This window comes from Canis lupus, chromosome 34, assembly GCF_003254725.2.
Source record: "Canis lupus dingo isolate Sandy chromosome 34, ASM325472v2, whole genome shotgun sequence".
In the NCBI taxonomy this organism is placed as follows: Eukaryota; Metazoa; Chordata; class Mammalia; order Carnivora; family Canidae; genus Canis; species Canis lupus.
In genome coordinates, this window is record NC_064276.1 from 3,022,839 (window position 1) to 3,046,156 (window position 23,318).

The 23,318-nt window shown below is 41.5% G+C and overlaps 1 protein-coding gene across 5 annotated transcripts in view; it reads left to right on the top strand.

Moving 5' to 3' along the window:
* CTNND2 (catenin delta 2) overlaps positions 1–23,318 on the top strand; it is a 924,458-nt gene that overhangs the window by 546,772 nt on the left and 354,368 nt on the right. For all 5 annotated transcript variants that reach the window (XM_025451313.3, XM_025451315.3, XM_025451314.3 and 2 more), the window contains one exon: positions 7,176–7,428. In XM_025451313.3, the coding sequence (XP_025307098.1) occupies positions 7,176–7,428 (253 nt within the window). The remainder of the gene's footprint in view (positions 1–7,175; positions 7,429–23,318) is intronic.

Sequence of the window (23,318 nt, forward strand, 5' to 3'; positions counted from 1 at the left end):
AGCAGGTGGGGCGGGAGGTCCTTAGCTTCCTGAGCTTGCCTCTTGGCCCCCGCCTGCCCCCTCTTGTCTCCTCGGCTGCCTTAGCCACCCGGCCCCAGGTCTTCCTGGGCAACTGCCCTCAACCTCAGACACCAACTCCCGTGAGGACCGCAGCCCACCTTTGGGTGCAGAGCGGCCCCTGGCTCGTACCGCGGCCTGACCCGCGCGGACTCGGTCCGTGTGTGCCCGCGGTGGGGACGCAGGGTGCCCCGAGCCCACGTCCCCCCGCCCTGCTGCGGGCCGTGGGGGGCGCACCCACGAGGCTCCCCGCCCCGCCCCGCCCCGCCCGCCCCGCCCCGCAGGAGCCCGTAGGCCTGTTCCGCGGAGCCGCTGCGTGGCCAGGGCCGCGCGGGGCGCGTGTCAGAGGCGGGCCTGTGCCCCCACGCCGACCCCCGGCCCCCGCCGCCGGCCCCCGCCGCTCGGGCACTCGGCAGCAGGCTTCCCGGGTTGGGGCGCCCAGGAGCAGGGCGGGGACGGGGGCGGGAGGCCGCGCGCGCCTGCCCCCGGGCCCCGGCACCGTCCCCTCGTCCCCTCGTCCCCTCGTCCCCTCGCGGGCGCCGCGCGCGGCAGCCACCCCTGCCCCTGCAGCGGCCGGTGAGGACCGGGCACCCTCCGCGTGGCCTCCCGTGGGCGAGGGCCGGAACTGCGTGACCCGCGGGGCCGCGAGGCCAGTGCCCGCCTGCTCCTGCGGGACAGCAGCCCCGCGTCTGAGGCTTCCCTCCCCGCATGATGGAAATTTACAGAGGCGCACCTTTAAGTTAGGTGTCGGTCTGAATAAAGCACACCTCTCATCTGGGATAAGGCTTGTCGAAACCAGAGCTTATGTAACAAGAGGCACAGCCAGTCAAGGCATCCACCGTCTTCACGGATTCGCTTATGATAAAGTCTATTAAGCAGAAACCAAGTAACACGAACTTTTACTTCAAACCCAAGCGTACCAGTAACTGTCAGCTTAGGAGTCCTATGATTAACACAGATGCTGGACTGACGCTTCACCCCCACCACCCTCCAAACACATCTTTCTAAACTAATAGGAGTGGCCAGTGTCTGCTGTACAGAAAGTCACATGAAGGGATCCCTGGGTGGCGCAGCGGGTTAGCGCCTGCCTTTGGCCCAGGGCGCGATCCTGGAGACCCGGGATCGAATCCCACGTCGGGCTCCCGGTGCATGGAGCCTGCTTCTCCCTCTGCCTGTGTCTCTGCCTCTCTCTCTCTCTATGTGACTATCAAAAATAAAAAAAAAAAGAAAGTCACATGAAGTCACTTTTGGAAAAATGTGTTTCTAGGCGAGGGGAGAAAAGAAGCCTCCGTGATGAACGTGAGGAACGTGTCAGCTTGTAATAAAGAATGAATTATCATAGGTATGTTGCAAGGAAAAAATCTGCTAAATATCTTTGAGGCTGGCAAATACCACAACATAAAAAAGAGAAAAGAATGTGACAAAAATATTTGCATGTGTGGAGAAACTATTTTTAAGAAACTGAATTCTCTGCAGTAATGGCCAGTGCTTAATAAAGTTATAGAGGCATTTCATAGAACCTTCATGTTCATAAAATTTTATTACTGGTATTCAATAACATATAAATAATATTTTCAATTAAAATCATCATTGGAGTCCACAAAAAAGTGGAATATTAGGATTTATTACTTCTTAAATGCTCTTACTTCAAACTGTAAAAGTGATTGCTTCCATTAGAGCAAGTCGAATTAGATCTTCAATAACCTCTTGGTTATATTTTTAAACTTTTTTAAAAAGTCTAGAAAGTCAGGGGCATATCATTACCCAATTGGAAATGTTTAATGAACCCAATGATAAATATCATCTTAAAACCAAGAAGAGCTTCCAGATGCTTCCCTGTATCAAGTCACCTAAAGTGGCGTAAATAGAAAGTGGAATTGAGCTCAGCTAAAGGAAAGCAGGGTGTTTGCCAGTAGAAACAGGTCATTGCCAAATCCAGAAACACTAACATCCACACCAATAATAATTCTATTACTACTAAGGATCCTGCATTAATTCCTCTCCCCACAAAGGTGATAATAGATGAAGTTAATAGATTATGTTAATGATGAGCATTGAGTAATGTATAGAAGTGTCAAATCACTGTTTTGTACACCTGAACTCAAGCAGCTGTATGTGAACTATAGTAGAATTAAAATGAAAAAAAAAAAAAAAAAGATTACGTTAAATTTACCCTGGAATTTTTTCCCAGGGAGTGTAGCATGGATCAGCCTGTGCAGAGTGCAGAAAATTGGAAGATCTTTACAATAATAATGCTGCTGGGAATATAGTGGGTTGAGTGCCAAAGGCTCCTCATCCCTAAAATAACAGAGTCAAAACCTCTTTAAGAGAATTCATGGCCACATTCTTGGACCTGTTGTTACCTAAGCCATCTTTCTTTTTTTTTTTTTAAGATTTTATTTATTTATTCATGAGAATACACAGAGAGGAGAGAGAGAGAGAGAGAGGCAGAGACACAGGCAGAGGGAGAAGCAGGCTCCACGCAGGGAGCCCGACGTGGGACTCCATCTCGGGTCTCCAGGATCAGGCCCTGGGCCAAAGGTGGCGCTAACCCACTGAGCCATCCGGGCTGCCCCCATCTTTACTTTCTGAGCTTGCAGAGGAGATACTATTTAATTAGCTTATTGTGTGCTTATTTGGTATTTATAGAACAAGCATAGTTTATGTTTTCATATTTCCCTATATACAAATATACAGAAAAGCAAAGATAAGTGTTTTTTTCTTTTTTGTGGAACTCTACTTTATATCCCGCCTCCATGTTTCCTCATGAGGCAGATTCCTAGATTTTATTCTGTTCTCTTTTTCTGATGTCAGTAAAGAATGGACGTAACCATCCATCGTCATCAAAATAGAATGTCTGATTAAAAGGGTCCCTCTTCCCCTCCTTCAAAAAAATATAACACATAAAACATCTTACCACCACCACCCTTTGTACAGTAGACCTTTATTTGTGTAGCTGTAAAGAAAACAGATAATTTTGTGAACAGCGCAGATGTCAGGTGAAGTATCAAGTCAGCTGCTGAAGAGGCTGCTTTTAAAATCTCCCCAAAGAGACCAGCAGCATGGTTCGTTGAGCTCCAGGAGCTTATTGAGTGGAGAAGGGGCTGTTTGCAGAGCAGGTGAGGAGAGAGGGGAGTGTTTAAAGAGTTGACGAAGCGCCTTCCACCTTAATGTTTGCCATGGGAAGGTTCCATTGAATAGAGCCATCCTGCAAGGCAGGTGATGTGGCCAACTGAGCTCTAAAGCTCAAATAAGAGAAAATGTATAAGGACACATAAATTCAGGAAACGTGGTATTAAGAGAAACTCTTCACTAGTGCACCACCAGTATCCACTTATCCATACTAAAGGACAGCTATGGTTTGCATGAGCCATACTGAGGTCTTGACAGGCCAGGTACAGAGAGAGAATTTAATGTATAACATTGTCATTTTTCTATGTCACACTTAAGAAAATATAAGGCGTTGCATTGTTCCATAACCGATGGCTAATTGGAGATCTGTTAGATTCTCACACATTTTCTTAAAGACGATCACATGACCTACACTTGACTATAGTTTCGTTTTCTCCCCATTTGTATTGCTATTTTACATTATTGTCATTGCACTGATCAGCCTTGTTCCTTTTTTTTTTTTTTTTTTTTTTATCACTTGCCAGGACCAATTTGAATTCTAATTCTATTTTTGAAATTCTCATCAGACATCCTATTTATTGTGACCTCAAAGTCTAAACTGTAGATTCAGGAATGGTGCTTCTGAAAGACCATTTAGCAAGTGCCACAAATGCAATTGTGATTTTTCTAATGAGACCTTTTTGGAAGTTGTTCACCCATCTTGGATTTCAGAATCCACCTTCTTTTTTCTTAATATAGTGATATCAATGATCAAACTAAGATTCACAACATTTTAAAATTAAGGTAACTGCAGGTTGGTATCCCTATTCTTCAATTTTCTAGAAATGCACATTTTCTAGACATGAACATTTTTCTATGTAAAGAATTTTTCTCGATATTTTCTGCATATCCAAGTAAATTCAATTTAATGACAAGTGGTGTAAATTAGCACATCAATTTTTAACAACTTTTTCAATATAATATTCATACTATAAACCCATCCATCCTCTGTGCCTTTAGCACACATTTTCTTAATTTTAACCCTCATAAGTTTCCCCACCATGTCAGTAAAATGCATTAACATGCATTTTGTAGTTTTAAACCTTGGTCCAGTTTATAGTGGTGGTTATGAGTATAAACCCTGGAAGCAGGCACAAGGGCTTGAATCCTTTCTCTAACTAGGTACTGGGAAAACTCAAGCAAGTTACATAATCTTTCCATGCCTCAGTTTCCCACCTGTGAAGCGTGAATGACACGCTTATAGGGTCATTGGAGGGGAAAAAAGCCCTTGCAGGAGCTCTAAAATCAGATACTCAGTGGCTAGGGTGTCCACCCCAGTGCAGTGTGGACAGTCCCTTTTTCTAACGCTCGCTGATTTCAACATATTAATGGTAAAAATAGCAATAGTTCATTTGTTCAACAGTTTCTGCATATGACATGTTTAGTGCCTTTAAAGCAGATAATGATCCCATGAGGCCATTTGGATCTCTTGGTGCCACAGTCAGGAAGCCAGAGGTTACAAAGCTCTGTAGCTCACTTGACTGATACCAAGAATTGTCCAGAAGGCCTGGGTGTGAATACTCTTCCAATACTCTTAACTTCAGAGTCCAAGCTCTGACTGCGTTCCATGATTCTGACCCCAAACAGGCCAAAGTGAAGCGGGAGTAGGAGCCTAACACTGTTCATAAACTCACCTCCACCTTTTCTTTCTCCTGCTGTGCTGAGCCAGTGCCTCCCTGTTTCTGCATGATAAGCTGCATTTCACACCCCGCTTCCCCATTTGAATCCAGTGTCCTTAGAGTCTTTGCTGCTGGGAGTGTCTTTTTAAAACAACTTTCATAATATTCTCTTTCAATTTAAAGAGTTTTCTCTTGAGAATTTCTTGGTAGGGCCAGTCAGGCTGTTTGCCTTACCTACACTATTTTTTTGTTTTTTCAACAAGTATAGTTTTTTTTTTTTTTTTTTTTTTTTCAGACTTCAGTCTTATTTCTGGATCTCTTATTTCTGGATCTCTGGTCCTCTTTTCCATTAATCGTTGTACTTCTTGTATTCATAATAACACTTTTGTATAGAAAAGGATGTCTTTTCTGATATTAGTAATCAAGCTTAACTGTAGATATTACTTTCCTGAAAGGAAAAAAATGCATTTATCTGGAAAATGTTAGGTGTATTTAGTTTTCCCTTTTTTGCCCTGGATTTGCTGCCTAGCTTGTCACAACTCTTCTACAAAATGAAATTTGTTTACCACTGTGCATTTGTTCCTCCAAAAGCAAGGTTATGCCTGGCCTAAATTTTCAACCCCTGTCACCGTAATATAAAGCACACTGTTCATAAATTTTTAAGACATGAATTTTAATTACACATATGTGTAATATTTTGGAGAAGATGTAACTTCTCCAGAAATTGCAAAAAAGACATAAGACAAATTTTTCTCTTTCCAGACTTAATGTTCTTAGTCTCATCGGATCATTTGGGAACTTAATCCGTCAGGACAAGCCTCATCATTTCAAAGACTGCTTCTCAGAATATACATACCTTGTTTTGTTTTGTTTTGTTTTGTTTAGAAAGTTTTTCTTGAATGTTTTTCTACTCTTTACCGTGCTACAGTGGCTATTCTACTAATTTCAATTATTGTAAGATTAAGTATTACAGTTCATTGGAAATGAGAAGCCCTGAACTCTTAATTAAAACTCGGTTCTCGGCACTGAAATGTTTTCCACCGGTTCACTTTACAACATTTTTGTCATTTGACACAATTTCCTTAACTTCTTTTAACAATTTGTTTGCTCACTGTGACACCGTTTTTTGGCATATGTCCCCTAATGTGAGAGAGGACAAAATAAGCTCTAATGTCACTAATAATAAGCACTCAGGAAGTCAGAGTTGAGGGCTGTGATTTATAATTGAAACCTTATTTCGTACAGAGCCCCCATGGTATAAATGGTCATACCCAGATGCTGGCTATATTTTGGATGTTTTGATCTGCAAAGCCAGAAAGTAATTGTACTGTCCAAGATTGGTCATGGCTAACAATTGTTGCAGCAATTCATAACTGGCCACATTCTTTTAACACGAAAAGAAATGCTATTTTCATTGTATATGTTCCTTAAACCTTAGATGCCAAATATTTTTGAGAGCCCGATAAAAGAACGCCATGAAATGAACTGAAAATTGGAATCCACAAAGGAAACAGAATTGAAATTCAGTTTGGAACTAGTTAAACTCACTTTAGTAACTGGTGCAAAAAACATCTTCTCAAAACCATTTAGACATTTTGAAAAGATGCAGATACTTCTGAAAAGCCAAGTTGGCTCGTTAGTTTGTGTTGCAGTTGGGCTGGTCTTCCCTTTTCCCACGTGCCTCCCCTTCACCGAATATGTTAATCTGACAGCTCTAGTTGAAGAAGAGGGATAAGAAGACCTTGGAGAGTAGCTTTCCAGGAGCCGGAGCAGCCCTGTGTGTAAGGGCCGGGACTAGTGGTGGAGATGGGAGGCCTGCCTCTGTCCACCTCCACCCCCATGCACACCGTTTTGTCTTTTACTCGGGAAAAGTAACTACTGTACAAAGTTTGTTTTACTCCCTTAATAAAATTACTGTAACATCATCTGAGTGAACGCTTCCTGAATTTTCTCAACCTGAACAATAAAGTACTAACTATCCGTGATCCCCCATAGACGATTCCCTACGGATCCTCTGGGCTTGGGTTTGACGTGGAATTGACTCCCTTGGGTATTGGTGAACCACACACAGCAGATGCCCTTCCCCCCACCCGGCCCCAGTGGCCGAAAGGCTTGTTTCTGAAAGAGCATGCTGGCTATCATTATGCTGGATTAACACCAAAAGGATTGGCTCAAATACGACGAATTATTTCTTTTATTCTTCCGAGCCCTCTTTTTTTTTCTTCTTCTTCTTCTTCTTGTGTGTGTGGCCTTCCCCCTGCCTAGACCTGGTTCCCCGTCTCCGGGAGCGGGTGCCAAGTTCTCACTGTGCGCCTCCTTCTGCCCTAGCGCCGTCGTCCCCCGGCGTGGACCCGGGGCCCCTGCAGCGCGCAGGCAGCCAGCACGGCCCGCAGAGCGCCAGCGCCGCCTTCCAGAGGGCGAGCTTCGCCGCGGGCCCGGCCTCCAGCTACGCCGACCCCTACCGGCAGCTGCAGTACTGTCCGTCCGTCGAGTCTCCCTACAGCAAATCCGGCCCTGCCCTCCCGCCCGAAGGCACCTTGGCCCGGTCCCCGTCCGTCGATAGCATCCAGAAAGATCCCAGGTGGGTGCACAGCCCTTCCTCCCTCTCCGCGGCGCGGGCCTCGCGCACGGCCCTTGGAGCGCCCGAGCCGGCGCGCGTGTCGCCGGCCGAGCCGAAGGGGTTGACCGGGGATCCCTGGCGCGGGGTGCGACGAGGGCCTTGACGCCGGGCCTCCGGTTCCTTCTGTGGCTCGGTAGCCAATGACGGTCCTCGGCCAGGGCATCTGCGGGCGCTTGCGCCGCCAGCCCCTTGGTAAGGTCTGGGGCGGCCTCTGCCCCGCGGTGGAAGCCGAGGCTCTGGGGTCGCGTCCTCTGGCCCTAGAGGCGCGGTCGAGGCGCGTTCTTGTGTCCCGGGGACCGGGCAGCGTCACCCTGCATGTGCGCTTCTCCAATTCAGAGGGTAAAGCAGTAGTATGCCTTCCGGGTTATATCAAAAACTGAAGATTCTGAATATCCAGGTACCTTTACTTCTCTGGGTCTGAAAGGAAACATTAGGTTGAAGTTGTTTGGGTGTTGATAAAAACTCAGGCAGAGCACATCAAAAAAATTCTTATGTATCCTTTCGCTTCCTTTTTTCCAGCAGTGGGAGAAATTTAGTGGTGCTCTACTTCTGAAGTTAGAATTGGTTAAATGTTGTTTTATTCATAGCGGTTTGATTTATGCTGATAGAGTCGCATAAATATATATCTGCATCTGTGAATACTGTAGATATGTCAGATTTGGGGTATTTCTTTATAGCGGGGCTTGTCGCTTGGCTCTGGTGGTATACTTAAAATTCGTCTCAAGGAATTTTTTCTGCTAGAGCACACAAGTGCATATGTACTGTATTGAGGGGTTTCACAGATCCTTCTGTGAAAGGAAATCACTCCTACAAACATAAAAGGCAGAATGGGACCATTTTACGGTATTTTTCCTTGAGATAGCTACTTTAACACTATTCAGACCGCCTTGGAGGGCCCATGTTAAATATTATATTTGGTGGAACTTCCATTAGAAAAAAAAATCGTAACAAATTTTACAGAATTTTACAAAAAATTGTAACTCGCTGTTAACCATTACAAATAAGAAGTATACCTACATTTACATTGTGCAGTGTTTGCTTATCCAGGTTTTCAGTTTCAAAGGTCCTGAAATCTGCCCCACACGCTTAAGTACTTTTGGTTTGTGTAGCTAAAATGTTCTTCAGATAACAACTCAGCACTCTCTATTTTTAAATAATTGTTCTTAAAAATTAATTAATTAATTAATAATTGTTCTTGATGTGCTACTGAAAATGTATAGAAATAGAAGAATAGTAAACTCAGGAAGTGCTAAATAGAAAAAAACGTAGTGGAATTGGCTTTGCCTTATTTGACATTGTATATTTAAGTGAGGATAAACGTTTTATCTCCAATGGAAAGGTTTTACGTTTCATATTAGGGGAATTTGATTAGTAAGAAACCACATTTATTTATTTGTTTCCCTAGCTACAGCTTAGCCTCTTTATTTTATAATGCATATTAAATGCATTTTATTTTATTAAATGCTGTATCCTTTTCATTTCATGTTACTGTCATTTTTATAGCCTTTTCTTTCTTCTTTCACTATACTGTCATGGCTCTCTTACCTTTTTAAGTTATGGATTATATCACTTATATTTACTGTGCGCCCACTCTAAAACCAAACAAGGAAACACTAATAAGAAATGTTATCATAAATAAGAGAAAATTGGCTGCTAATTTTTTGTATGCGTAAAATGTATCTGCAAGTCATTGCATTATATGAATTACAGATTCAGTTATTTTCAGGGATGCTAGTCATTAGTCTTAAATATGTGTTAAATTTGAAAAGAAAATCATACCACCATCCTAAGATATACCAACAAAACAGATATACCAACAAAACAGAGCCATATCCAGAACCAGAACTATATTGTTGTGAGCTAATTGATACAAAAGGAAGTAATCGTCTAGCATCATGCAAAATGGATGGAGTTTAAAAATACAATAATGCCTTATGAGTTCTCCTAAATTAAAGGAATATGTCAAAGTGTCAGGTTTAATTGACAGACATCTCAAATCTAAAATTCAAGTTCAAAATCTAATGCTTCTTTTATACCAAGATTTTTGCATCTCCCTTTTAATAATGAATTTTGATTGTTATCAGGTGACTGTTACTAGAACTAATAGGTTTAATCTCGGGATTCAAAATTGTTTATTTTGGCATTATGGCTTATGGTTTAAACTTTTTCGGTCCTTATACTTCTTTCAAGCTTAAGTTTTTAAAGAGAATTTGTTGAAGTTTTATTTATCATTAAATACCAGATCATGTAAGTCTCTACTATTCCCAACATATGTTTATAGCACATTATAATTCTCAAAGCACTTTTACTTACATCTTTGATGTAATTCTCCTTTGAGGAAGGAAACTGATAGGTTTAGTGGCTTAAATAAATGGAGAATTGGAGTGTTAAATGACATTGAAGATTGCGTTGCTGGCAGGTGGGTATGTGGGCTAGAGTCCATACTCTTAGGACATGGCAGCATGGAGTGGCATGAACACTTTTTATTTTTTTCTAAAAAAGAAAAAGAAAAGGAAGGAATAGACTCACATCCTTTAAGATTTTCTTTTCAGAGGGTGAACGAGTGGTAGTATGTGTGTTTGTGTGTAGGAGTTTGGAATAATGAAGGAAATGATAGAAATTGTCTGAATCAGTCTCCTTGCTCAGCTAATTGCTTATTGAATGTGTGGTCTTTGTCTTAGTTTTCATTTCTTTGGCTTTCTTTTCTAATACCTGTCTTATGCATCTTACTGCAGACCGGTGTGCTTTCTCAGTGGAAGAATTTTAATATTACTTAATGAGAAGTCTTCCAGAAAGTAGTGTATTTTTTTAAATAAAGATTTTATTTATTTATCCATGAGAGACACACAGAGAGAGAGGCAGTGACACAGGCAGAGGGAGAAGCAGGCTCCACTCAGGGAGCCCGACGTGGGACTCGATCCCAGGACTCCAGGATCAGGCCCTGGGCCGAAGGCGGCGCTAAACCGCTGAGCTACCCGGGCTGCCCAAAAGTAGTGTATTTTAACAGAAGAATTTGATATCAGGATCGTTCCAATACATTATACTTGAAACCAGAGATTTAGTTAGCTCTTAATTCCTTTAAGCCATAGGATGTAAAACATTGGTTCGAAGGCTTGGATTTTTCTACCTTGCTTGGCCCAGTCATATATGGGGGCGAAACTTTGGTCTTTTTGCTATGTGGCTGCCTCCGTGCTGTGCTCCAAAAAAGAATGCACGAAAACCTTTTTCTATAGAGATATGATACAATCTAATTTCCTTTTTAAAGTCAGCAACCACTGAGGAAATTTACATTCACATATCTATGAATATAGACGTATATTCATATACATATATATATAAATTTTGCACATTTGCCAAGAAGTTTTTATTTTTTAATTGCGTGTTATTTTCCATAAAATGTGAATCTCTTCTTTTGAAAATGTGAACCTCTTAAGGATAGTTGACACAGCTAATATATTTTCAGTGCTAAACCAAAAACTGAATTTTATATATGATTGGTTTTAGACTTTATAGGTCAAGTAAAAATCTTAACATCAAATTGTATGAAAGAGGTTTCAGTAATGTTTGGGGTGATAAGTCATAGCATCCTTCTTTTGATTCTGATTGATGAAATAACTAGAAAAACATAAAGCAAGATCTATATACTTGGGTATATAAAAGTACTATAGGGAACATCTGGGCGGCTCAGTCAGTTGAGCATCTGACCACTGATTTCAGCTCAGGCCATGATCTCCCCCATGTGAGGCTTTGCACTCACACAGAGTCTGTTTAGGATTCTTTCTCTCCCTCTCCCTCTGCCCCTCTTCCCTCTTACATACACAATCTCTCTAAGTAAATAAATAAGTAAAATCTTTAAAAAAATAAAAATAAAAAGATACAAGTACTATAAATGTTCTTGTCTATAAAAGGAAAGTTATGGGTTAGACATTTACCGATAGAACTCAATGCGTAGGTTGTAACAAAAATAGCATCTTTAAATCATATTTGATTAATCTCTTTTCGAGATACTGTAATTCTTGATGTACACTATTTCCAGCGATTTTGCAAACATGCAAAAAGAATCCAACTTATGATAAACATGGTTTCAAGTTAAACTCTTCTTCTTTTTGTTATTCAACATAACAGAAAATAAATACAGAAGCACATCTTTAATTCAGAACTGGGGCGCCGATTTGCAACTGCCTTTCCATTGGTTCTATCAGACTTGTAGTTGTTTCATTTCAAGTCACAATATTTGAACGATAATATAAAAATATATATTTTCTAAGGAATCACCTAGGGCATTTCTACTATATTTCATCTATTCTAAGATACTACTCATGTTATTTTACTATTGGATATTGTATTAGAAGTAAATATTATTAAGTAATGCTGCTCATAAATATCTAATCAGTGGGTAAGCCTAGGTTAAGAATGTTTTCCAAATACTGTCTTTCATTGGCCACTACAAAACCAAGCATAGAGCATACAGTGAATGAATACTCAGGACACAAAATGTACTGCAACAATGCTTTATAAAAGGTGAAGATTTGAGGGGTGCCTGAGTGGCTCAATGGTTGAGCATCTGCCTTTGGCCCAGGGTGTGATCCCAGGGTCCTGGGATCGAGTCCCGCATTGGGCTCCCTGCAGGGAACCTGCTTCTCCCTCTGCCTGTGTTTCTGCCTCTCTCTCTGTACCTCTCATGAATAAATAAGTAAAATCTTTTTTTAAAAAAAAAGATGAAGATTTGAAAACTATTTTTAAAAATCTTTGTTAGGGCAGCCCCGGTGGCGCAGCGGTTTAGCGCCGCCTGCGACCCAGGGCGTGATCCTGGAGACCCGGGATCGAGTTCCACGTCGGGCTTCCTGCATGGAGCCTGCTTCTCCCTCTGCCTGTGTCTTTGCCTCTCTCTCTCTCTCTCTCTGTGTCTCTATGAATAAATAAATAAATAAATCTTAAAAAAAAATAAAAATCTTTGTTAAAGTTTAAAGCATTGTCATGTAACTTAAGTAGCATAGCTGAAGTGTTCATAGTAAAACAGTTATATGGTGCTTTCCATTGCCCAGTTCTCTCCAGTGGTGGAATCTCTGGAGAGCTTGGTTTTCACTTGGTTCGAATGCTCACTAATCATTTATTTAACTGGGGGAAAAATATAGCAATCACAATTTAAAGACCATCAGAGTGTAAAGAGCACTTGGAAGCCATTTACACAGTTAGGTTAAAAGCAAGCCTAACAATTGACTTGAATGCCTCTAGCCACAGGCCACTCACCTCATAAAAGCATTTTATTAATATTTTGAGTAATTCAAGCCTTGCAAATTAATTTATATTGATATGAAATCTGTGCCTCGTATCAGCTCATTCCCTGGTCTGGTCCCTGACCTTTGAAATCACATGAGAATGTGCTGAGCCCTCTTCCCAAGGACAGCCCTTGAAGACAGTTCCAGGGCCCAAGCTGCTGTCCCTGTGCTAGCTGCATCCCTTCCCTGAACAGTCATTACCAGGGCCCTCCTCTGGAGTCATGCAGTGGCCAGTGGCCAGTGGCCTTCCTAGGCGTTTTCTGTATCACCAGAAGTGCAGGAAGAGAGCAAGTGTTCCCTTGGGGCAACCGAGGTTCCTAGTACATTTTCTGGAGAGTGAGATGAGAATGATGTTGGTGACAGTGATGATGGTAACGATGATATTAAAAATAATTAAGTAATATATTTTATACTCAGAATTAAACATTTTTTAAAATATTTATTTGTTTTTATTTAAATTCCAGTTAGTTAACATGCAGTATTAGTTTCAGGTGTACAATATAGTGATTCAGTAACATACAACACCCACTGCTCATCATGATAAGTGCCCTCCTTCGTCCCCATCACTGATTCCATCCATCCCCCTGCTCCCCTCCCCCTCTGGTAACCATCTCTTTGTTCTGTATAGTTTAGAGTCTGTTTCTTGGTTTGCCTCGCTCTCTTTGTTTTTTCCCTTTGCTCATTTGTTATGTTTCTTAAGTTCCACCTATGAGTGAAATCATATGGTATTTGTCTTTTTCTGATTTGTTTTGCTTAGCATAATACTCTCTTGCTCTATCCATATCCTTGCAAATGGCAGGATTTCATTTTTTATGACTGCATTATATTCCATTGTATATAAATACCACATCTTTTCTATCCATTCTATCCATTGATGGACACTTGGGCCGCTTCCCTAATTTTGTTTGTTGTAGATAATGCTGCTGTAAACATCAGGGTGCATGTATCTTTTTGAATTTGTATTTTTGTATTCTTTGGATAAATACCTGGTAGTGCTATTACTAGATCATAGAGTAGTTCTGTTTTTTTACTTTTTGAGGAAGCTCCATACTGTTTTCTAGAGTGGCTACACCAGTTTACACCACCAACAGTGCAAGACAGTTCCCCTCACTCCACATCCTCACCACCACTTGTTGTTTCTTGTATTGTTGATGTCAGCCATTCTGACAGGTGTGAGGTGGTCTCATTGCAGTTTTAATTAGCATTTACCTGATGATCAGTGATGTTGAGCATCTTTTCATGTGCCTATTGGTCATCTGGATGTCTTCTTTGGAAAATTGTTTATTCATGTCTTCTGCCCATTTTTAACTAGATTATTCATTTTTAGGGTGTTGAGTTTTATAAGTTCTTTATATATTTTGGGTACTAGTCCTTTATCAGATATGTCATTTACAAATATCTTCTACCCTTCCATAGGCTGTCTTTCAGTTTTCTTGATCATTTTCTTTGCTGTGCAGAAGCTTTTTATTTTAATATAGTCCCAATTGTTTCCTTTTGCTTTTATTTATCTTGCCTTAGGAGATATATCTAGAAAGAAGTTGCCATGGCCCAAGTCAAAGAAGTTACTGCTTGTGTTCTTTTCTAGGATTTTTATGGTTGCAGGTCTCACATTGATATCTTTAACTCATTTTGAATTTATTTTTGTGTCTGGCATAAGAAAGTGGTCCAGTTTTATACTGCATGCTGTTGTCCAGTTTTCTCAACACTGTTTGTGGAAGAGACTGTCTTTTTCCCATTGTATATGCTTCCTGCTTTATTGAAGATTAATTGACCATATAATACCATTAAACTTTTTAAATACTCATTATTTAATTTAATCCTCCCTAAGTCTCTATGAAATGAATCTTAATAGTACCCATTTCACATATGAGGAAACTAAGGCTCAGAGAGCTAGAAATTGAATCCATGTCTGCCCAAATTTGAATCTTATGTTCATAACTACTATGAATATTGATGCTAGTATTAGCTTTACAATGAAATAAAATGTAGTCTTTTCACATGTGCATTCTGCAAAGCTATGAATTGGTTATCCTTACCTTGAATTTTTAATTTTCTTTTGACTTTAAGTGAAGGGCTTTACTTTCACTTCTTGTTGGGTGATTCCATTATTCAATACTACAGAAATCTGTGGGTCACAATTATGTTACCCAGTGTGATTACTATAAGGCACTGCTCCATGTCCCTTGGAAATATGAAAGACATACATGTATGTCCTCAGCAAAGTTTTATCAAGACATGGCCGGAGCTGGCCCAGGGACAGATCCTTGTAGCTGTCATTCCTTGGACTCTTATCTCCAGGTCCATCTGAGAGGCACTTGTGTTCTAGGTGATTTTGCAGAGGAGTATTTTAGGATGAGCTCTGTATATATGGGGACAGTATGAAAAAGCTTCATTTTTTTAAGGAGCTTTCAAAGCTATGTGAGAGAGAAAGGTATATCCAGAAATGACTGCAGTGCCCTGGGTAAATGAGACAGACATGATCAAAAAATCATGGAGGAGAAAGTGAAATTGAGTGTTTGGTACAAACCTTGAGCAAGAGGTGGCATTTAATAAATATGGCAGGAAGTTTTTGAGACAGAGAAAACAGGTGGAAAGGAAAGGGAGCTGGATATGGAGGGGTAGGGCCTATTTGAAGCTCTCATGAGGCCTGAGTGGGTTGAGGTATAGGATTTCCTGAGGGAAGCTGTCTCCATGTATTCCCATCTGCCCCTCTCCCGCAATCAGAATGGAGCATTAGCTTGCACCCCAAATGTAGATTTGTTCCTCAGAAAGTTCAAATACAGTGTGTGAATTTCCTGTGGCTGCCATGACAAATTCTCACACATTGAGGGGCTGGCACCAACAGAATTCATCTCTGACAGTCCTGAGGCCAGACATCCAAAATCAAGGTGTTGGTGTGGGCTCCCAGGCTCCTGGGGACAGTCCAGCAGCCTGTGGCCCCGGCTGTCCCATTGATGGTGGTAGCATCCCTCCAGCCTGCGCCCCAGTCCTTACACATGGTCTTCTCTCTCTCCCGGCCTCCTCTCCATTTCCTGTGAGGACACTAGTCATTGTATTTAGGGCCCATACCATCTTTTTTTTTTTTTTTTTTTTAAAGATTTTATTTATTTATTCATGAGAGGGAGAGAGAGAGAGAGGGAGAGAGAGGCAGAGACACAGGCAGAGGGAGAAGCAGGCTCCATGCACCGGGAGCCCGACGTGGGATTTGATCCCGGGTCTCCAGGATCGCACCCTGGGCCAAAGGCAGGCGCTAAACCGCTGCGCCACCCAGGGATCCCTGGCCCATACCATCTTAATCACATCGGCCAAAACCCTATTTTCAGATAAAGTCACATTCTGAGCTTCCAAATAGACATGAATTCTGGGGGGACACTCTTCAATGAACTACACATGCTTTAGTGTACATTTATACTATTTACTCTATAAACTAGTTGTACGTCAAAGATAGAACTTAAGACAGGCTATGTTAAAACAAAAATGTTTAGATTTGTTTATAATTTTAAACATAGACCTGTTCTTCAGGAAGACGATATGATTGAATATGTAAGATCTGTTATTGTTCACATGGCTGGTGTTCATTGCTGCAGGTACAGAGAGATGGGTGAGCTTAGCTATTTTCTTGGTTTTGGGGCATGCTTGAATTATTAGTGCTACCTTGTTCATATTGTGAGAGATAGTTTAAAGGCAGGTAATATAACCCAAAACTTCACATGGGCAGCACATACCCAACAGCAGCAAGGGGCCCTGGGTGAGGTGCTGTAATAAGCAAGGGTGTCTCCGTCAGCCCTGCCACGGTGTTAACTCCCAACAAAAGACGCATCATGATCTGAACTCTAGAGCTAGTGAGAGGGCCAATCCATAGAGTTAATATGGAAGCTCTTCATTTCTTTATTTTGTTTAGTTAAATAAAGGTGTAGAAATTTAGATGTCCTCCCCTTTCAAGCCCAGTGGATGATCTTATGCAGCCGTGCAGTACAGACTGTCAACCCAAACGGGATAGCGGAGGAGGTCTGGGTCAAGGTCAGCCCACACAGGGAAAGGGATCTGCAGCAAATTGCAATTCTGGGAGTGATGCTTATCTGCTCTGCCCTCAGCATCCTTGTACGTAAAACAGAAATAATAAAAGCACCTCCTTCTTAAAGTTGTGAGATGAAACATGTTAAGACTCCAACGTCTTGGGAATATTTCTTTACGGTGGGGAGGGAAGGGCCCATTGTCAGCTGTGCCAGTATGGCTGCCTCCCTGCTGCAGACCCCACTTCATCCCCCCACCTCCTGCCCCTCTACCCCACATCCCCGTCATCAGGACACCCAAGGATGGAGTCAGAGCTATGGGAAACATGGGTGAAGGCAGAGAGGCCAGGGCTGTCTGGTTGGAAGGACAGAAAGGCCCAGGATCTGGGAAGGGTTCCAGCCCAGAGCAAGGAGTCAGGGTAATTGAGAGCCCGGCCCTCATGGCAGGAAACAGAATTGGAAAATGGAAAGGAAGATTTCACTGCAAAAGGATTTTTTGGTTTGTTTTACAAAAGCCTCCTTTCCGGGATTCCTTTTATCAGTTTAAAGGAAAGCAATGTTCTCATACAATACTTGTCTGTGCCAGTATTGATTTTCCCATAGCCCAGAATACTCACTTTGCCTCCTGTCTTAAAAATCACTTGTAGGAGTAAGCAACTGCATTTTTAAAATAGCAACTCGTTTCTAATACTACACCCTTACCTCATTTATACTGAAGCACATTCTGGCCAGGGCCCTCCATGACAATTCCATGGGAAAGAGGGATGACACATAGTCAGCTGTGACTGATGAGCATCTGTGCCCAGAGTACTAACGAGTTCATCATTAGCACATCCTCCGTCAGTTGCGGTGGTGGAAATCTCTGTTTTGTGCTTTTCTGGTATACACACTTTACTCTTGGAAACCAACCTCTTCTTTCCTGTCATTCCAAGTGCTTTTGGTAAAACGGACTCTGCCCCAAGTTGGAGGATGAGCATGCAGCCCACATCTGCTGCAAGAGCTGACAGCTTGTAGGGCCCCTATCCACTAGCCAGGCCTCCAGGTGTGTGGACGAGTCTGAGAGACCCCTCTCTCTAAAGTGGGATGTGTGCATTCTGGACTCTCCTACCCCATTTGGGTCAAAAAGCCAAATCCAAACTAGCTAGAGCCAGCAAACAGGAACAGAAGCCGTTACACACCCTCTTCTCTGAGAAGTTTCCTGCTCACTGTCCAGTCTCTATGGAGTTGGCTATAATGGTAGAAGCTCTGACCAGGAAAAGAAACCAGTAAATTCAGAGCAATGGAATCAGCTAGGTTGGTCAGTCATTTCTCAAGGACTGTTGACTTCCAGGGGGAATCTTGACATCCCAGTTATGCTACATAGATTATGTGTCTGAGTATAGATAGATTGTGTGTATGTCTATAGATACAAATACATATAATTTATGTGTGTATATATACACACACACACGTGCACACAGTACATGTATATGTACACAAATTGGCTGTTTATTGGCTCTGCACACGTTTATCCGAGATAAGGCCTACAAAATTTACATAAGTATACATGATTATTAATGTGACAAAAGACACACAATAACACTGATTTCCTTTATTGTCTACCTGTAGGTCTGCTCTCTCAGTCCTGTGGTTTGCTTTTAATTTTCTTTTACCACTTTTTTAAAGTCATTCTAAAAATATTCCATTCTTTAAATCCATGTTGACAGAGTGTTAAAAATGAAAAAATATAAATTCTCAAAACCAGAGAAACTTAAGATTTGTTTCCCTTGCAGAAATATGAATCCATCAGAGTAGCTCTGAGAACCTTGAAAAATACATTCTGGTTCTTTGTTTATGTATTTAATCGGCATCCACATGGCTGTGCTCATTCCACTTTTGGAATTATGCACCATTTGAAGTGCTCTATGCGTCTCAGAGAATTCGACTAGTTCTTAATTAAAAGAACTCTTTTTTTATCTTTGACTTATACTGTTGTAACGATTCAGAACCTATTTCACTTTTAGCATATCTCAATTAATCAATCCTCGAAGGCTTCCTTGTCGATTCCACTGCAAACAAAATCTGAAATCCCCTTTGGTCATTCCACGTACAAACCAGTTTTAATAATTTACTTGATGTCATAAGTCACCTTTCTTCACCATCTGACTTTAAACATTTAATTGAGAACAAAAAGGGAGCATTCAAAACTTTTATTGTCTTACAAGGCAGGTGGTAGTTGTCTGTCAGTTTGTAACTAATGGGAATTAATTTTTGTTGCTTCTTGAGATATTTTGCAGCTAATAGCACTCATTAATTTGGAGGCGCTGACATCTATAGAGATGAAATTAGCATTTTATAGTAAGAAAGATACATTTTGAGCTGAAATTTCCATTGCTCATGATACATACAGCTCAACGAATCTAATAACCTAAATTCTTTCATGTACTGATGATTGTGTTCAACCGTGTTAACTGGGTTGCTGAACCAAGTATGTTCTAGAGTCGAGGTAATTCTATTATGAAGAGTAGGAGGATAAAGAGGAAGAAAAACAGAAAGAGAAGGAGGAGAAGAAAGACACTGAGTGGGAAATTCAGAAGTAAATGTTCTTGCTATACAGAATATTTTATGTACTAAAGTGCATCTCATTGACAGAGATGAAACTTGTATCCTCACTTAAAATTTCATACTAAAACATGGCCCATGGGCCACCAGTTTGGGGGTCCTATTTAGACATGAACCCAGCATACCAAGAAAACTAACTGCATTTGATCACTGGGCCATTTGCAGAGAAGCCCCTAAAGTGAGGGCGTGTCTACCCTTAGCTGCTCTATACTGCAGGATGCTACAGTGAGACCCCAGGATGTGTCCTGTAGACTTTGAAACCTGGCGCAGTGATTCCCAACATTTTTGGAACTCCTACACTAGTTACATTTCAAAAGACATGTGGGGTGCCACTCTTTGACTTTGCGAATAGTCTCCTCCAGCCACTGCTTAATACATGGGAAAAGCAAACATGGCATAACCTTAGAACATAGGATGGTGTTTGCAATCAAATAAAAGGGACCTTATAGAAAAAGCATAGTTGGTGTGTAAATAGATGCTTGAAAATCGGTGGCTTAGAAGCCACAATGAGAAAGAAATTGCTTCTCTGAACATGTGAGTAGTATAAAATTAGCTCAAGGTACTCACATTCCTCTCAGTGAATGTAATGGAGAAATCCTGGCTCTTTACCTATATGTACTACTTTGAGTATATTTGCTCAATCAGTGAATGACTAGAATTATAGTGTTTCTTCTGAATATTTTCAAATATTTCAAAGAAGCAATAATATTCTACAATCTTAATCATTTCTGAGAAATCTCCATATAACTAGCACAGTCTCTGGAATTAACAGAAATAAGGTTGTGGTAACCAGTCTCCAGTCACCTTCATCTCCTGGTTGTTCACACCTTTGTGTGGTCTCTCCCACATGAATCAGAGCCCTCCTATGTGACCAGCAGAATACTGCAGGAGTGACAGTGTGTGACTTCTGGAGGTAGGGAAGCCAGTTCAATATCCTGAGGCATTTAAGCAGCACTGTGGAGAGGCCCACATGGGGGGTAGGGGGGGCACCAACCTGCCCGCCATATGAGTGAGCCACCTTCCAGGCAGTGCTGATCATGCCTTTGGGTCTTCCAGCTTAGAACCCACACACTGTGGAGCAGGGACCCACCACCCCAGCTGTTCCCTGTCTTGAATTCCTGACAAAGAAGCAGTGAGATAATAAATGATTCTTGTTTTCAGCCATTGAATTGTGGGATGATTTGTTATGCCTAATGGAACTGGTCATCTTACCAAAGTTAGCTTTCCTCCCAGGGTCTCCTCTGAAACTCCCTCTCCTCCTTTCTTGTTTCAAAAAAACAAGCCAGGGGCACTTGGGTGCCTCAGTTGGTTAAGCATCTGCCTTCGGCTCAGGTCACTATCCCAGGGTCCTGGGACTGAACCCCATGACAAGCTCCCTGCTCAGCGGGAAGCCTGCTTCTCCCTCTGCCCCTCTGCCCACTCATGCTCACTTTCAGATAAACAAAATCTTGAAAAAAGAAAAAAAAGGGAACAAAAGAAAAGAAAAGGCAAAAAAAGGGGGGAAATAACCCAAACATCCATTGACAGATGAATGGATACACAAAATGTTCTATCTACACATGCAGCAGACTATGATTCAGCCTTAAAAAAAAAAAGAAATTCTGCACATAGTACAGTAAATGCTAAATTAAATAAGCCAGTCACAGACAGACACTACATAATTCCACTTATAGGAGGTACTCAGAGTAGTCAAAATAATAGAGACAGAAATTAAAATAATGGTTACCAGGGACTAGGAGGAAGGGGAAATGGGGAGTCAGTGTTCAATGAATACGAAGTTTTGGTTTTGAGTGATAAAAAACATTCTGGAGGTGGACAGTCGTGATGGTTGCGCAGCAATATGAATGTACTTAATGCCACTAAACTGTATACTTAATTTTTTTATAAATTTATTTTTTATTGGTGTTCTAAACTGTATACTTAAAATGATAAGTTATATGTACACTTTACTACAATAAAAAGAACAAAAAGAAAAGGAAAAAAAGGAAAGAGCCAGCTAAAGGCCATCCAGGCACTACTTCTGATGTACAGAAACTAAGACCATTTAGAGTTGGCAACAGGTGCGGGCCACAGGGAGGAAGACTGAACAGGAGTGGCCCCATGGATCTTGAGCATGATTGCTTTCAAAACAGTACCTTCTGGGGCACCTGCTGGCTCAGTTGGTTGAGTGGCCAACTCTTGATTTTGGCTCAGGTCATGATTAGTGTCCCGGGACCACTTGAGCTCCGTGACTGGGCTCCCTGATCAACAGGGAGTCTGCTTAAGGTGCTCTCTCTCCCTCTGCCCCTCCTCCTGCTTGCATGCATTCTTTCTTTCTCTAAAATAAATTAAATAAATAATCTTTTTAAAAAACATAAAAACCAAAACAAAACTCAATGCCATCTGCTGCTTTATGGGCTCTCAAGCCCACTTTTAAGGGGAACACATACAGCATCCTATCCCACTTATTACTTGCCAAATACATTACCTACACAAGGTATTTAATCTCTTCTCCACATTTTCTTATGATTAAATAAAATTAATATTACCTAATATATTGGTTATCAGACTTGGTTAAAATAATGAATGTGAAGTAGCTCTTTCAATTAGCTGACACAATATTATTCCATAGAATAAAAATAATTGTTAATATTATTTGAGAAATAGTGCCTTATGATGATCAGTTGTAAATATTTTCATTCACTTATTCTTCCATTCAACAAATATTTATTGAGTGCCAACAGCCAGACAGACAGCAGAAACTTGGGTAGGAGATGAGATGGGAGTATCAACTAGGAAATAAGTAGGAAATTATCTTATTTAAAATCCTATAAACTTAAAACTAAATCAAATTTAAATGAAAACTATCTGCTACATTTTATTAAAAATTGCCCTATCACTGATTCTGTGAGCCACCACATAATTCAATTGTAATAACCGCAGGCACTCCTACGGTGCTTCTTGCTTTCAGAGCCCAAGTTCTATTTCATGACTTCTACTGGGGTTAATTTCCCCTCGCACTGAAAATGAAGGCAGTAACTCATACCTCAGAGGCCCTAAATCAGGAAGCTTTCAACCAGCATAAAGGAAGCAGACGGGGAAGAAGCATCCTGTTTCTCCCAGGAACCAATAGTATTCCTGGCCCTCTCTCTCTTTGACAAAGAAGTCTGCTATATTTCAAGCCAGGTTATTTTGTATTAGAAAAGAACTCATTAAGATAAGTGGCAATTAACATTGACACTGCAATAAAAGTGCTTCTGACATTAAAGAAGAAAATATAAAACACGGGCTTTTTTAGATAAACTGAAATGTTTCTTTTTTTTTTTTAAACTGAAATGTTTCTGCAGGGGGCAAAAACAATGTATTTGCTGTGCTTTGTTTTCAAGATTACTAGAACATTAACAGATTTAAATTTACTATAAATCAGCTTGAAAATAACAGGCAATGTTGCTAATTCATCAGGAGGGACAGGAGATCTGGGCCGTGTCTGCTCAGCAGGACCACGCACGCGCGTGCACACACACACACACATGCACACACATGCACATGCACACACATGCACACACATGCACATGCACACACACGCTGGACCAGCTCTGGTTAAGTAACTGCCAGCCATGAATGACTATAAATTTGCACAATCATCCATTAGAAAGGAGTTCCTGTTCAAGGATCCTGCACTGTTGCTTTACCAGAAGTGGAGGGAGCCTGCCCCCTGTGGTGGGCCCTCGTGCGCCAGCCTGTCCCCCGCGGGGCCACCCCTGGGGCCGCGCAGCAGCAGCAACCTCGCCCTCTGAGAGCTGGCGGATTGCGGCCCATAAAATGTGCTCTGGCTACGTCAGTCAATAGGAGCTTGTTGGAAGTTTCCAGGGGGTCGCAGCAGCCTCAGCCAAGCAGGTCTCATTGAGAAGCAGGTCACGGTCGTGGATACAAAAGCCGCTTTGGGGGCCATAGAGGAACCCTGAGCAGGGCGCCGTGG